This window comes from Hippopotamus amphibius, chromosome 1, assembly GCF_030028045.1.
Source record: "Hippopotamus amphibius kiboko isolate mHipAmp2 chromosome 1, mHipAmp2.hap2, whole genome shotgun sequence".
NCBI lineage: Eukaryota > Metazoa > Chordata > Mammalia > Artiodactyla > Hippopotamidae > Hippopotamus > Hippopotamus amphibius.
Genome location: NC_080186.1, coordinates 114891392 through 114908249, shown reverse-complemented (window position 1 = coordinate 114908249; position 16858 = coordinate 114891392). Strand labels below are relative to the sequence as shown.

Genomic DNA, 16858 nt, shown 5'->3' with positions numbered 1-16858 from the left:
AGGCAGAATTTGTTACCATCAAAATCACACCAAAAATAAACAAATTAATAAATAATTTTTTTTAAAAAATCACACCATATTACTCTATTACTTATATATTTATGATTTACTTAACAGTTTAAAAACTGTATATGGGACTTCCTAGGTGGTGCAGTGGTAAAAAATCCACCTGCCAATGCAGGGGACACGGGTTCGGGCCCTGCTCTGGGAAGATTCCACATGCCAGGGAGCAACTAAGCCCGTGTGCTACAACTATTGAGCCTGTGCTCTAGAGCCCATGAGCCACAATTACTGAGCCCATGTGCCACAACTATTGAAGCCCACGCGCCTAGGGCCCGTGCTCCACAACAAGAGAAGCCACTACAATGAGGAGCCTGCGCACCACAATGAAGAATAGCCCCCAATCGCAGCAACTAGAGAAAGCCCGTGTGCAGCAACAAAGACCCAACGCAGCCAATAAATAAATAAAATAAATAAATAGATTATAAACAAAACAAAACAAAAACTGCATATGGATTTTCCTAAAGTGTGAATTCAGTCATTCTCATCTTCAGTTAAAACAAATAAGTTCCTTTGGGGAATATTTACTTGAGCTGAGTGGACCCTTCTGACAGGGAGCCAAGATCCTGGTTCCTAGAATAGGCAAAACAGGTAAGAAAATGCCTTAACGAGGCTTACTCCTTCCAGGGTGGGCTACACTTTAAGTAAAAAGGGAGTGGATAGTAGTTGTGATTATTTTCCTTGGATTCTGAACATCCAAATCGCAGCCAGCCATCTTGCACTGCAACTTCTCAAGGGAGATGTGTAAAATCACTGTTTGTTATTATAATGTGTGAACCTCAAAATCCCATATAGAAATCCCAGACAGTGAATAAGTTGAAGTAAACAATAAAATTCCTTCCGGGCTTCAAATCTTTCCTCACTTTAGGCCTTGCCCTTGATATCTAACTAATCCAGTGACAAAAAGAGTAAGACACCAGAGAAAGCACCGAGGAAACACAATTATTTCTATAGTGCACCCCTGTTCCAGTTGTCTACTGCCGCATAACAAACCACCCCAAAACTTAGTGGCTTATAGAACAGCTCTCCTCTGCTTCGCACGGTGTCAGCTGAGCTGTTTGACCAAGGCTGGAGGATCCACTTCCAAGATAGCGCTCTCACAGTGCTGGCTATTTGGTGCTGGCTGGTGGTCTCTGCACATGGATCTGCCCACGAGACAGCTTGGGCTTTCTCACAGCATGGTGGCTGGGTTGCTTGAGTCAGCACCCCAGGAGAGAAGCAGGTAGACGCCATGCCACCTTTTAACATCGTCTCAGAAATCATATACTGTCACTTCCAAAGTAGTCACCACAAGCCTACCCAGGTTCAAGGGGAGGAAACGTAGATCCTACCTCCTCCTGAGGGGAGGAGTGTGAAAGTCACAGGGTGAGACGAGCAGGTGGGAGGGCAGACAGTGTTACAGCCATTTTTGGAAAATGTAATCTCCCAACACCTATTCCATCTCTAAACAATTTGTCTCAGCTAACTGAGGTAATTCTATTTGGCCCTCTATTGGTTTAGGGATAAGCAGGTCTAAACCATTTGGGGCAATGGGATTTAAGAGAAGCCTGTTCAGGGTTTCTGGAAAAGAGAAGCAAGTCTCTCCCCGAGGTGTGAACAAGGAAATACATGCTCTGGATGTGTCACCTGCGATTACAATGGTAATGTGGGTCACGGGGTAGAAAGATGGAAGAATCTCATCCCTAATGACATCACTGAGCTGCTGGATCAATCAACCCTGGAGCCTCATGTTATAAAGACAATAAATAATAATTTCATGATTCCTTAAACTAAGTCAACTTCCCATTATCTTCACCCAAAAGCACCCTGACTCATGTATTTTCTCTCTAAAGCCTGGGAACAGAGCTGAACTAACCTGCCCACTGCTAGGCCTTCCAAGAGCTGGAGGGTGGGGGTGTGGGCTACAGGGAGAGGTGAAACAGAAGGACGTCTCATTGCACAAAAATGTTAAACTGTTGAAAATGACTATCATGCAGACCACAAGAATCTTTAAATTCTTCATTTGTCACATAAGAGTCCTCATGCCTGCTACTAACCCATCACATCCCTGTCCTAGACCCAGAGTATGAGGAGGAGGAATTTGAATGCTGTTCAGGGTCAGTGGGTGGTGCCCCCCCCCCCCCAAAAGGCATTATACTGGACCTGGTGCTCAAGGAGCTGACAGTCTAACAGGGAAAAAAGTGGCACATATTTAAATAGCTATAACTCAAGGTAGGCTCTAACACATGCCACAAAAAAAGTGCAGATAAAGGGCTGTGGTGGTAGACCAACGAAGAGACAGATCCTTTTTAGTTGGAAGAGGTAAATAAAAGGCTTCCTGGAGAAGGTTCTTTATGAACTGGGTCTTCATATGGGTAGAATTTGGACATGAGAAGATGGAGGAAGGTGTTCCATATGAAAGGAAGGAAACACAAGAAAAAAAATCAATAAGTGGGAAATTATGGGGCTCCTAAAGACTGGAAGATATTCAAACTGTGACCCAGCACTGACCAATCAGAACAGTGGCCAGGCTACCAGGCTGGAGCAAGTCCTAGAGACCATCACCACTCCATACATTAATCCGTAAGTTACTTGATTATGGGAATCACGTGGCCCAGGAGAGGGACTGAGGTGGCTGGGGCTTCAGGTGAATGGCACTCAGGGATTCAGGCAAAAAGAGAGGACATTTAGCAACTGGTAGAGAGGAACTTCAATATTTTAGCAACTAGTGTGGGCGAACCAGTGAGAACCAGCTGGAGGATCAACCCTGCCTACATGCAATAGTGAAAAGTTCCCACTTGACCAGAGTTCACAGTAAACGAAAGGAAATAATGGGGGGGAAAAAAACCCAGCTGGGATTAGAATTTCACCTTGAATTCCAAGACTAAAAAATTGGACAAAAAAATGAGCAGTACAGACCCACTGACAATATTTTGATAACACATTCAGATTACGAAGGGTCTCATACTGTGTGGCCTCCTCAGAGCAGAAATGTAACATACATGCAACAATTTTCTGTGGGTCATTGTGAAAGAGAAAATTTCTCAACTCTGTCTAACGACAGTTGGAGACGATGTGGAGGACTTTCACAGTTTCCAGCCACCAGCATGAAAGATGTCTAGGAGAATATGAAGGCAAGTGTAGATGTGTGAAGACAATGGAGGAAAGCAGTTATCTTCCACCAGCTTGCACAAGAACGCCACGCCATGTTTGCTCTGAAAATGCCATCACAATAGGAAAAATGAGGAAATCAGCGAGGGCCAGCAATTAGGGCAGAGGCAACAGGAAGTGAGAAGAGGGAAGGGCCTGAAGGGATAACGACACCAAAATGTGCAAAGCAGAGCCTACAAAGCACACTTGCATCTAATCCACACGGCAATACTGCAGGTAGTCACTAGCATTTCCATAACACACCACCTTTTTTTTTTTTTCTTTTGTGGCATGTGGGATCCTCCTGGAGCAAGGATCGAACCCATGTCCCCTGCACTGGCAGGCGGATTCATAACCACTGTGCCACCTAGGAAGCTCCACACCACCTTTTGAAGAGCCCTTTAATCTTCAATCTCCTTAATTGCTATCCCCATTTTACACCTGAGAAAACTGAAGCTCAGAAATGAAAAACGGTTTATCCAGGGAGAGGACTGGAACTCAAACTCAGGCCTTTAGATTCCTTGTCCAGCATTTCCATTTACACCACAGTTGCCTCAGAGATTGTGGGGTCATTCCTTAATATTGCAAATGTGGCCTCAGTGCTCTGGGCAAGAGCTGCAGATTACGGGAGGAATCAAAGGATCTCCCCTTACAGGTCTTATCTTCAAGAGGTAAATCTTCCAGCCCAGGACTTAAATGGGAAGAGCCTCACCCAAGAGACTGAGTACACACCTTCTGATGCAGATGGCTCAGTTTCTAGCAGGACTATATTCCTCTTTTATTCATCAAATTCTACTTAGGGATCGATCCTCAAAGGCAGGAACCATGACTTTTTTATCTTTGTACCCTCAGACTCTAGCGCAGGACCTGGTCCTCAATAAATACTTGTTGAATAACTTAATTTATATAAATTTAAGACCCTTAACAGGAATATCTTGAGATCCTTCCCCCCAAAAAGAAAAACAAAACAAAGAGTCAACAATTCTTTTTATTTATTTACTTATTTATTGGCTGCATTGGGTCTTTGTTGCTGCACACGGGCTTTCTCTAGTTGCAGCAAGCGGGCTACTCTTCATTGCAGTGCGCTGGCTTCTCACAGCGGGGACTTCTCTTGTTGCAGAGCACGGGCTCTAGGCACACGGGCTGCAGTAGTTGTGGCACACAGATTCAGTAGTTGTGATGCACGGGCTCAGTTGCTCTGTGGCATGTGGGAACTTCCTGGACCAGGGATCGAACTCGTGTCTTCTGCATTGGCAGGTGGATTCTTAACCATTGCGCCACCAGGGAAGTCCCAAGAGTCACCAATTCTTGGAACAATTATTTAACATTGTCCCGAATGTTAAATCGCACAGAATTAAACCAAATACAGCCCCTACTCTGAAATCATACTATTTGTTCAATCTTATGAACATTCATATATGCAAACTTCTATGAATGACACAAAAATGAACATGACAGATCCATAATTTCAAGGAACTCACATGCTATCAGAAAAGATAAAACATCTATTAACATAAATCCTTTTAGTATACAGCAGAATATTAAAATCCTCCCCCCCGCCCTGCACTCCCGCTGCCCCACCGCAAGAAACAATTTACAAAATATTACAGGAAGGTAAAGGTGGGTGGTGGAGATCAGAAAAGCTTCCTGAAGGAGGAGCTTCATGGACGGAGCCATAGAATTTCATCAGAGGGAACTGAAATTAAGGATGTTTCAAAAGCAGAGAGCTTGAATAACAGCAAAGATGTAAGAAAGTACAGAAGATCTTTGGGTGATAGACAGTGATTCCATTTGTTAAAGCACAGAGTACATACAGGAAAGTGGCAGATGTCACTTTGAGACCCTCTGTCACAACCTGTCAGTGTCCTATACCCGTTTTAATTCAGACATCACAACCCGCTTCACACTCTCGCTCTCCACTCTAGCTCCCCTCACCATCCTGGGTGAGTGCCGCACTAATGAGGGTCACCCACCCACCCCCCACCCTCAGAGCTTCTTGACCTCCCCGCTTCATGCCCACTCCAAATGCACTGTAGTCAGTTTCAGGCCCTAAGCCATGCTTGGATTTTGCCATCCTAAGAGTTCCATCTGCAAATTACGAAACTCACTGGAAGTCTGTATTATACCAATAACTTCTTATAACCCCAGCTCTCTCCATCCCTCTTTTCCATTTAACTTGTTCTTTTGGATTTTATGGAGAAATTTTTTTGTGCCCACCCACCTTCCATGTCCTTGCTCTTCCCTTTCTCCCCCTGTACTCGATGCCCAATCTAGTAGATTATTTTCTCACCCACACCCTCAACTCCTTCACTGCCTTATCCTTTTGTTATACACATTCTGTAAAACCCTAAACCTATTTCACAACCCTCTCTCTTGGATCCAGTGACTAGGCTTCTAAACACAGCAGAAGAAAGTCATACAGCCTCACAATCATACAACCATGTGTGCTAGAGTCACTGCAAAATTATAGCTTCCTAAGCTTTTGCACCATTCAGCTATTTGAGTCAGCTCCTGTTTCCATTTCCCTCTGAGACCATTGAGAAGCCTCAAGTCTCCTACTCAAATCCTGTGGCCTCTCTCAAGGATGTCCTTACCTCCCACTTCATATGCCAACAAGGGTATGAGGAAGGATACTCCCCTGCAGCCCTCCCAAACCTATGGTCCCTCTATAGTCTCACGCCTCATTTTCCCCTTTTCCACTCTGTGGAGTAATCCATCCACCGTAACTCCACTGAGACCTCACTCTATCATTTGTATCCTCTCAACCTTGTACATTCGCCTTCTCGTTCTGGTAACTCCTCCTCCACCGCCTGTGTACCCACTCAAGGGAACACTGTAGGAAGTAGGATACTGGCCCTGCCTACAAGTAGCTTGCCGTCTAATGAGGAAAATAAATAAGTAAACAGAAAGTGACAGTATAGTAAGAATTACAATACAAGGAGACTTGGGAGAACATATAATGGATACAGGACATGCTGAATTCCTCCAGCTTTGAATTGTGACAACACATGGGAAGTTCTGACTAGGCACCTCAATAGAGACTCGGTGCTCAAGGTTTTTGCTGGAGGCTGGTCACATAGGCACACTCTCTCCAGCATGTACTGAAAAACTCCAAACTCCCAGAAGGAAAGCAGGTGCTTGGCATAAACTACACTGTTTGTACCAATAGTTTAGGCACAGTGAACCACTCTTAGGCACAGTGAGGGAACAGATGGGAACCCTCCTGAAATCCAAGTTCCCAGATGCCAGCCAAAGGCCAGCCTTGCAAGCAGGCCTTTCCAAGGACAGCAGCCTCAGGCTGCTATGTTAACTCTTTTTTGGCATAGGTACCTAGCACTCTCTTAGGGGATGAGGAATGCTTATGGAAGATGATTTCTAAGTTGTATGAAGGATGATGTTATGAACTTAACCCCACCAAATATATATTTCCATGTATTAAAGTCCTAACTCCTAATGTGACTGTATCTGGAGATAGGGTCTTTAGGAGGTAATTACAGTTAAATTATTAAATGCTTAAATGTCATAAGAGTGGAGCCCTAATTCAGTAGGACTGTGGCCTTATAAGAAAAGGAAGAGAGAGAACTCTCCCTCTCTTTCCACCATGTGAAGACTCAGAGAGAAAGCAGCCATCTGCAAGCCAGGCAAAGAGCCCTCACCAGGAACTAATCGACGAGTACCTTAACCTTGGACTTCCGACCTCCAGAACTGTGAGAAAATAAATTTCTGTGTAAGCCACTCAGTCTGTGGTAGTTTATTATGACAGCCCAAGCTGACTAAGATGAGTAGAAGAATGAGAAAGACCATTGCAGACAGATCAGATGGATGTGCAAAGGCCCTGAGGTGGGAGAGAGAGATATTTGAAGAGCTATAAGTAAACGCGACTGTTCTCAGTCTTATAATCTCCTAAAGTGATTTCATCCCTCTTCCAAACCCTCCACACTTAAGCAGAGGCCAAGTTTGATTATTTTTGCCTTCTCAGTACTTAGCCAAGGCCATCTCACCTCGGTTATTGCAACAATATCCTAATATGCTCTTTGCCTCTAGTCCCTCTCCACTCTGGTACATTTTCTATACTTCCCAAAAGATGAAGTGCATCAAGTCAACTCTCCTGCTTTAAAATCCAAATTTCCAAGCATACCCCTTTGTGCTCTGACCCTTATCTCTCCAGACTCCATCCCACAGCTTCTGCCTCACACTGACCATCACCCCATACCCAAAGCCCAGGACTGCCGACCCACCTGCAAGTACTGAGAATACGCATATGCTTCACCCCTGCTTACTTTTGCACAAGCCATTCTGGAAGGCTTCCTCTGAAGACACTGCTCTACATTCTAAGTATTTATGTGATAACATCTTCATCCTCACAACAACTATATGAAGTAAATACCACTACTCTCTCCGCTTTATAGATGAGGAAACCAAGGCACAGAGCAGAGAAATGACTTGCTGGAGCTCATACAGATAATATGTTGCAGCACTGTGCTGTACTGACTGCACCACTGTGCCCATCCATCTGGGGAATTTTATTTATTTATGTATTTGTTTATTTATTTATTTATTTATTTTACACCTGATGAATTCTTATTCATCCTTCTTACCCAACTCAAGCATCATTCTCTCCATGACACCTTCTCTGCTCCTCCAGACTTCACCACTCACTTCCTTCCCATCAGTATCACTGTGCCTTGGTCACACGCCTGTTGTTATGTTTGTCTCCTATGTCCACTTAAGAACCTGACCAGCCCTGCACAGAGCTCAGGTTGCACATAAGAATTACCCTGCACCATGGAAGTCCCCATTTATTTCCTGAATAAAGTGACTCATCTGTACCTCATTTTTGTCTCTTGGTATCAGTTCACCAGCCCTCACTCATCCTCAACTCCTTGCCCGCTTTAGCCCTTCACTTTGGCACACCGTTTACCTACTTTGCTAAATCTGCTTTGCGTGCCATCTTCCTGAACTCTCCCTCCTTTGACTGAAAAATGCCTTTCACCATGACCCTGTGAGTTGCCAACACAGGCAGCCCTCACTGGGCAGGGCTGATCCCCCAACCTGTTTCTGGACGATTCATACTTCCTTGATTCAGCTCTTTTCTTTGGTTTCATTCAAGCTACCTCATAGGGCAGGGAAGTTTTTGAAAGAATAGAGGACTTACATCAAATCAGGAAAACTAAACAACGAGGTGCAGGAAGAACAAGAACACTAATCTGCACATTCTTTCCAACTTTATAGTGCCTACCTATTTATGGTGTCTGCTTCTTCATAATTTTGATTTGCCTTGACCTTGTGATTCTCTCCATGCAAATGTTCAGCTTCAGCTCTTCTAAATGCCTAATTCGCTATGTGTTTCTAATTTCAATTCCCCAAAAGATGAATGGTCCCAGCTCATCTTTTCACATCATGTCGTGAAACATTCACTACTATGCATTCTACAGACTGGCAGTCCTTGAGTCCAGAGCTAACCTCAATCCAATTACCTGTGAAAGTGGGCATAGGGTCAAATCATACAGCAATTCACCAATTGGTCTGGATTTTCAGCAGAGGTGACAAATGGGGTGTTTTTCCTTAAAGAGGAGTGTTGTATGGGACGTCCTGTGATTCAGGTATGGGGTAATTTAGATTAATAATTCTTTAATATTTTTTATCATATATTTTTCTGAGAATCAGATGAAAGCTATGAATCCTTCCCAAGAAGAAGTTCTCTTATGCAGAAAATTTCACATATACCTTTGGGGTATTTGTGGACCCCAGCAGCCATCCGTGCAACATCCCCCAAAACACCAGAGGTCTAAAGTCTATCCACAGATCACCTCAGAGGCAGGCGCTAATATCACAGTGGGCCTGGCACATAGTAGTTTTCCAAAAAATATTTTTTGAATGAATAAATTGAAGAATTCATTCATTCATTAAGGTCAAAGAGGTTTTTCAAAACCAGATAGAAGCTAAGAAGTTTGGATTTGATATAAGAGGCATTGGAGAGCCATCTTGTTTGGTTCCTTTGTTGTGTTGTGTTTTTAAGCAGGCAGTTGCTCAGAGCTGTATATTAGGAAAATGTGTTTTTAGCAGTCAACGGAACAGACTGGAGGGTAAGAGACCAGTTAGAAAACTGGAGGAAAGAGGGAATGAACACTGGAGGTGGGAATGGAAGATATAAGGGGCAGATCCAAGAGAGAGTATAAAAATAAAACTGATGGTACTTGGCACTTGATAAGATTTGGGGGTAAGAAAGGTATTTAGAACCTGTCTCCAAAGTTCTCAAGTCAAGAGACTAAAAGAACGGCCATACCGTTAGCAGAGGTAAGGACAGGAGAGAAACAGATTTAGGGAAAACGAGTATCTCCTGAATTGAGTTTGAGGCCCGGGTGAGACTTTCAAGTGGATTCAACAACAACTGTAAATGTGGGTCTGGCTAGGCAAGAAGAGATGAATGTGCTCAGAAGTGACCAGCTGAGGCTGCAGGAGCAGGGGGGATGCCGGAAAAGCAGTTTACGCAATGCCCTGCAGCCCATTCTGTTATTTTTCCTTTGCATCTATTCCAGCTTTTGAAGCCCTCTCAAAGCCATCATTTTATCTGATAGTCATAACAATCTTGTGAAGTAGGGAAGGAAAGGGCACCCACTTTTAGGGTTAAGGAAATGGGGGCTCAGAGGACGGAGGGGTTTTGCCAAACGTATTGCAATGAAGTAATTACAGATGCAGGATTAAAATCCAGAGCTTCTGATTCTTCCTACAACTCCCAACTTCGTTGCTGACTGCACAGAGATAAATGACCTACATTCGAGGTGCAGTAGTTTGCAGCAGTACTGTACCGTTGCAGTACTCTGGGGTCTGGGGTCTTGCTTTGTTTTGTTTGTTTGTTTTTAACTGCTGTCGGTTTAGAGAGAAATCTGAGACCAAGTTGATCCAGTTGGCACTCATCACCACCGTTTCGTCTGTTAACTGTCTCCAGCGTGAAAGAAGAGACAGCCCTGGTTTCTAGGGAACTTGTGCTCTGCAAGTATGGCCCACACTCCATGTTGCACGTTTTTAAAAGGGACCTTTCTGCCTAACATGAACGAGCAGAATGAGCTCGTGAGCTCGTACATGGAAAAGACCCACGGACTTGGACAGACTTCCAGAAGACCGCTATGCAAAACTTTTCATTCCGAAAAGTCCAAAATCTTCAAGGTTCACGGGACAGGGGGAGAGCGAATTGTTCAAGCCTCAGCGAGGACAATGGGTTTTGTGTGCGTTTTAAGGTGAAGCTGTGTGTTTGGCAAAGAAAGGAGACGGCGACAAGTCCAGATCCGCGCGGCGGGCGGAGCGGGGCAGGGTAGGGGGGCAAGGGGGGCGTGAGTCAGACGGGAACCGCGCGGGGCGGAGCCGGGTGGGGCCGCCTCCGGGAGGCCGGAGAGCCGGCGCGCCGCCCAGTGCCCGCTGCGCCGTTCCCCGCTCGCTGCCGCGCGCCTCGCTCCTCTCCGACATGGTAAGCCACGCTTTTTGTCTTCCTCTTACATGAAAAGAAAAAAAAAAGCAGCATTGTACTTTTTAGGTGGACGTGGCAGGAAACAGAGCAAGACGAATGAGTCTATGGCAGGGAATCGGGACGGAGCGGGTGGGAGGAAGAAGCCCTGAATTATGACCCGCGACCACAGCCTGGGGGGAGCAGCGGGAGGTCCTTTTGTTCTCCAGGCGAAGGTCTAGGGCTGGGAGAGAGAGAACGCACCGCGAGCCGTGCCCCGCCCGGAGCCTCGCTCGGGATGAAGCCGCCCCGACCCCCCGCTCGGCCGGGAAGGGCGCGGGGGTGTCCGGCGGGTGCGGGCGGCCCCTCGCCGCCGGGCTCCGCGGAGCGCGGGGTACGACCGCATTCCGACCCCTGATGCCGGGGGCTGGCATCCTGCGCGGCGGCGCTAGTTGTGCATAGTTACAGAGACCAGCAAGGGCGCGTTCCAGGACTAGTGGTCCGAGCCCTGGGGGAAATCCGTGTCAGTAAACGACCAGCACAGGGCCAAGACGCAGAGACGGGAACCGAAGCTGGTCCCGCCAGCCGGGCGGCGGCCAGGAATGTGGGAGGAGCCCGGCCCCAGGAAGCCCCCTCCTTCTCTCCTTTCCCCTTTAGCCCGCTTCGTCTTTTTAGGCGCTCACTCCGTCTTCCGCTCTTCTTCTCTTTTTAGGCGCTCGCTCCGCCTCCCGCTTTTCTTCTCTCAGCTGCTGCCATCCCCACTTTGAACTCTTTCTATCTTTTCCATTAATCCACCTCCGAAATCTGCGAATTCTTCCTTGGCCTCTCCTTCACGAAGGGAAGTCAGCAGACTTCCTCCTAAGGGTCAGTTGGGGGTTCTGTTCGCGCACAAGCTACGAATGGATCTTACGTATTTAAATAGTTGAAAGAAATCAAAGGAAGAATAATACTTTGTAACACGCGAAAAGGATATGAAAATCAGACTTCAGTGTCCATAAATAAAGTCTTATCTGCACACGGCCACGCCCATTCACGAGTTTTGTGTGGGGTTGCTGCCCTGCTACAAAAGCAAATGAGAACTGCAATATTTGAGTTTTTTCAAGTGTTCCCTTTTTTCTTTTCTTTTTTTAACTGTCTCAGATGTTGAGTGTTTAGCATGCATTTTTTAAATGCTCTCACAGCATCCATTTATCATGTTCCCTCCTTCCTATCCTTGTTCCCATCAAATACAACTATGAAGATGCAGTGATGGGGAGCACTGGCCTCCACCCAAGCAGGAGATCTCCTCTTCGCCTTCAGCCACTGCTCCAACCTGAGCAAAGCTTTCCTTCCTCCGGGCCTCTCTGCCCCTCCAGCACTACAGATTTTGTAATTCCATTTAAGTAATTTGATAATTGCGTTTCTTTCTTTTGCTCTGGAAATTACCTCTAGGGAGAAATGCAGGGGTTTTAATTTTCTCCTTGTAGCTGATAGCAACAGTTTTCAAGGGGAAAAATTCAGTCGGGATTGATGTTAAGGAGAGAAAAAAAGAAAAGCAGAAAGCCACTTTGAAACTGGAAAATCAAAGCAATCTGAATTCCACAAAAAAAGAGGTACAGGACACTTCTGTAGGTTTAGAAAAAGATCGCAAAGCCCTTGCTCCTCAGCCTGGAACCTTCTACTCAATCTCTTGTGCCCTTTGAGTCAACCTTGTTCCTATAATCTGACATATTAGTAAAACTGAGATTGTAGTCCTGATAAGAAAAGCTGTTATGCAAACACATCTGTTTCTAGGCTGTGGTATTTTGTTTCTCACCAAACTTCTGTATCTACCAACACATCTTTTCCCTAACGAAAAAGTTCTGACCATGTGACTGTTGAGGAAGAATCCACTTCCAGAAGAGTTCTTTAGAACCTACCTTTAGAAGGGGCTTTATAGATGCTCCAGAATGCAATGCGCACCAGGCACCTGGCTAGGCAGTTAAAGCACCTGGAGGGACTACAGGAGGGAAGGAGGCTGGCAGCTGTGTAGCCAAGGGCTCAGATCAATAACAGGGCTCACATAAATCCTTAGCATATTGGGGCCTGAAAGCCTCCAGCTCTGGGCTCCAGGAAGTCCATCCCAAGAACAGATTAACGGGCTACGTGCTACACTGTGAACGTCACCATCGCAACGTTGACATTGTTAATGTCCGGAGATAAAGCGTTGGAGGAAGGGTGTGGCGCAACAAGTTTTCCAAAAAGTCTGCAGTTCCCGCTCTTATCCACCAGGGGGAGCCCACGAGTTCATCAAGTCTGGGGCCGGGGAGGGGCAGACTGAGCATGACAGAATTTCCTTAAAGACGTCTGTTGTGAGGAAAACAGCCCAGAACAGGATATGAATCTTCCGCTCCTTCTGGTGCAACCACAGCTGTGATCCAGCTCTGTAGATGCCATGGGAGCTGTGTGAGCGGAAACCTAAGAGCCCCCATATCAACCTTCCTGGTTTGAAGGGACCAGAGAGGTTCCACCAGCTTTTCCTGTGAGAATTAGTGGCATCTGGGAATAGAAGCAGCAAAGGCCAAGGACTGCAGAAAGCAACCCGGGGGCTGAGATTCTAGAAGTAGTTCTGCCATGTCGGTTCCCTTCTCATGCTCCAGTTTCCTCACGTGTAAAACGCTTAAATAGGAAAGCAGCTTTCCAACATCCAAAAAATTCTCAGCTCTCCCACCCCATACACAATAATAACTATGCTTTTAGTTTTCTTCTTTTAGGAAACTGCTTTGACCCAAAATGAAGAGACGAGATCCTCTGGAGTGTTCCCCTAACACCCAGCTTTTGATGTCTTGCCCTTGTCTGAACCCTGAATTTTTTTTTTTTTTCCCAAAGGCAAAATTATCCAGCCCTACAGAGACCGAACGGTGCATCGAGTCTCTTATTGCTGTTTTCCAAAAGCATGCTGGAAGGGACGGTAACAACAGCAAACTCTCCAAGGCCGAGTTCCTAATCTTCATGAATACGGAGCTGGGTGCCTTCACAAAGGTACTGGTCCAGCCCCCACCCCCAAACCACCCACAGCACGAAAGGACCCTGGTGGAATGGCTGGGAGTGAAGGACAGCAGCTGAGCCCCTAGGGCTGAGTGAGCTCTGAAGGACTATTAAAGGACCTTTTGTTCTCCTCTTCTTTGAATAAAGTGTGTTCAAAGGTATCAAACTACCCTGAGCTAGGGAACAGTGATTTTTTTTTCATTTAAGGAGAGGGGCTTACAAAATGGTAAATGGAGTAATGGAAAAGTTTTCAAATTTTATTCCTCCACCCCAAAGCTTCTAGGGCAGCCCTGTTCAGTAGAACTTTCTGTAGTGATGGAAGTAATGGTCTATATATGCACCACCCCATATGGTAGCTACTAGCAACTAAAGGACTGACTCTAAATTCATGAAATAGCCACATGGAACCAGTGGATATGTGTGTGTCTGTGTTGGGGGCTTGGATGAGTAGAGGATGAGGCTGATTAGGCAGGGCCTGCAACCTCTTTCCTCAAATCACTCCACTTTTATGTAGTTTGTATATTGGAGTTGCATGCAACACTTAGAAAAAGTTCTCCACTGTTTTTACAAAATTGAGTAACCCCTGATGATCACAGAAAGAACCCTGGACTAGGAGCTAGAAAAGCTGGGTTTGAGTCCTAGGTCTGCTTAGGGCAGTCACTTCACCTGTTTGAGCCTGTTTTCTGTGTTTGAAAAGTGCAAGTATTAATAAGCCCTACCCTGTACCTCACACTCTTGTGAGATAAAATGTGACAACATTTTTGAAACCATCTTAGGAAGTACAATATAAAGATATTAATATTGTTATTGTTATTATTATCTTTGCAGAACCAGAAGGACCCTGGTGTCCTTGACCGCATGATGAAGAAACTGGACCTCAACTCTGATGGGCAGCTAGATTTCCAAGAATTTCTTAATCTTATTGGCGGTCTGGCCATAGCTTGCCATGAATCCTTTATGAAGTCTGCCTCTTCCCAGAAGTAGATCCGAGGAGCCTTTGGGCCTGGCCTCCAGCCCCACTCCCCTTCCTTCCAGCCTCCCAGTTATCATCTACTCCTCACAGCCCACACATAACCCTGAGCCCGGGCACCCGCCACCCTGTGCAGGCCACTCCTGTGGTAGTAATAAAAACAGTATTGTTTTTTAAAGCACACACTGGAGAGTCAGTAAATTTGTGCAAGGGAGGGAGACTACTGGGAGGAATATAAATTAGATTGATGGAAACGGTTACCAGAAGTTGCAAAGTAAATAGTAAAAATGCGTCTTGGGTGTATACATAATCATGACTAATGATTCAGAATCATTAGTGACTAATTTGACAGAATCATCTCTAAATTACTCAGACTGATAGATGTCATTTGTCATTGTTCACTCATTAAATATCTATGCACCCCCTACTAAAGGCACTGTCATAGGCTCTGAGGATGCAGTCAGCAAGATAGATAAGGTCCTGTCTTCACTGAGGTTACCTTCTAGTGGGGAGAAAATAAATGCATAAACAAATAAAGATTTATGAGAATGCAAAAAGATAGTTGTCTTTCTGAAAACCAAATTGAATTCTTTTCAGAAACTTGATTGGAGAAATTCACTGAAGATAACTGTGGTTGATGTAGGTGTAGCTGAGACAACAAACGAATGTGAAAAACTTCATAAAAATCTAGAAGCATCTTTCAGATTGCCTCGCAAGTATCTTTAAATTCCTCCACTTAAAAAAAAAAAGGAACTAGGACTTCCTTGGTGATCCAGCAGTTAAGACTCCACGCTCCCAAAGCAGGGGGCCCAGGTTCAATCCCTGGTCAGGGAACTAGATCCCATATGCTGTAACTAGGAGTTTGCCACAAATAAAGACCCTGCATGTCATAACCTAAAAAAATTAAAAAAAAAAAGATCCCGCAGACTGCAATGAAGATCCCACGTGCCCTGGCTGACTCAGCACAGCCAAATAAATACATAAGTATTTTTTTTAAAAAAAGGAACTGAAAATCGTAAGTGTGATTTATGCAAGAAAGGCAGTATAGCAAAATATTGGTAAACGTACGTTTTAAGTTTAAGTAAATATTTAGAAAATTATCATTTTTATGAATACCCATTTTAACTGATTTTTTTTTTTTAGTTAACCAGCCAACTACTTGTCCCTACCCTTCAGAAAAGACAGTTTCTACCATTTCCCAGTAAACTCATTCTTCTCCCTGCCCAAGTTTGATTTCTTCCACTCCTTCTTCCACCCTGTGACCAAAGAGTTTTTAAAAGCAAACTTGATGGTGTCACTTCCTTGGTTAAAACCAAGCATTGATTCCTCTTAATGTACAAGACGAAATCCACAGTCATCTATGGGCCTTCATGGTGGGTCCCTGTCCCCTTCTCCAGCCTCATCTCCACTTCTCTCTACCCTTGCCAAACACTCCTGAACTGATAACTAAGTGCTGTGCCTCTGTCCCTTCATAATCACTTCTTGCTGCCCTGAAAGCCCTTCGCCCCCTCCTTTTCCTACTGGTCCTATAGAGCAGCACAAGTGTCCTCTCCCCCAGGGAGCCTTCCCTACACCCTCCCCTACCCAAGACTGGTTTTGATGTTCTTTTCTATGCTTCTGGGCACTCTGTTCTCACCTCTGTTGCAGCACTTATCACTCTATTGTGACAGTGTTTTGGCTTGTCTGTCTTCCCAGACTTGGCTTTGAACTCAGGAAAAGGGACCTTTTTAAAGGCATCACTGTATCACTAGTACCTAGTGTGGTGCCCCACATATAGTGGGACTGAAAAAGTAGATGATGCTATAAGATCAGACTTGGGACACCGTGCACATCAGTCACGGTTCCCACAGGAAACACTTGCACACTCACCAGGGTCACTGAAGAAAGTTTAATGAAGAGACTATTACAAGGGTGTGCTCGGGGATAAGAGAAACATGAGGGATGTCAAAGCACCAGGGACTGGCAAAATTAGGAAGCTGTTACTACCACTAGGCCTGACTGGGCGAGGCAGGGAGCAGTTACCAGAAGTAAACAAGAGCCACAGGCAAGGGACAGGGGTCCCCACAGGTGCTGTGGCCTTGTTTATAGACATACGGCTACTGTCAGACCACGGGAGCCAGGGGAATAAATGCCAATTTCTCTCTCTTTCCACCTTCCTAATCTCCTGCCAGTGCCTCCCATGGGACAACACAACTGGAAGGCTGAGCAGGGCAGAGAAGCATAGAAAGTGGATCTGGAGGGGCAAAGAGACT

The 16858-nt window shown here is 45.3% G+C and overlaps 1 protein-coding gene across 1 annotated transcript; it reads left to right on the top strand.

The window, feature by feature from the left end:
- The first annotated feature begins 10536 nt into the window (after positions 1-10536).
- S100A11 (S100 calcium binding protein A11) lies at positions 10537-14789 on the top strand. Its single transcript, XM_057723752.1, has 3 exons — positions 10537-10654; positions 13478-13630; positions 14465-14789. Exons 1-3 carry the CDS (start codon positions 10652-10654, stop codon positions 14618-14620), a joined length of 312 nt encoding a protein of 103 aa, XP_057579735.1. The 5' UTR covers positions 10537-10651; the 3' UTR covers positions 14621-14789.
- Positions 14790-16858: the final 2069 nt, after the last annotated feature.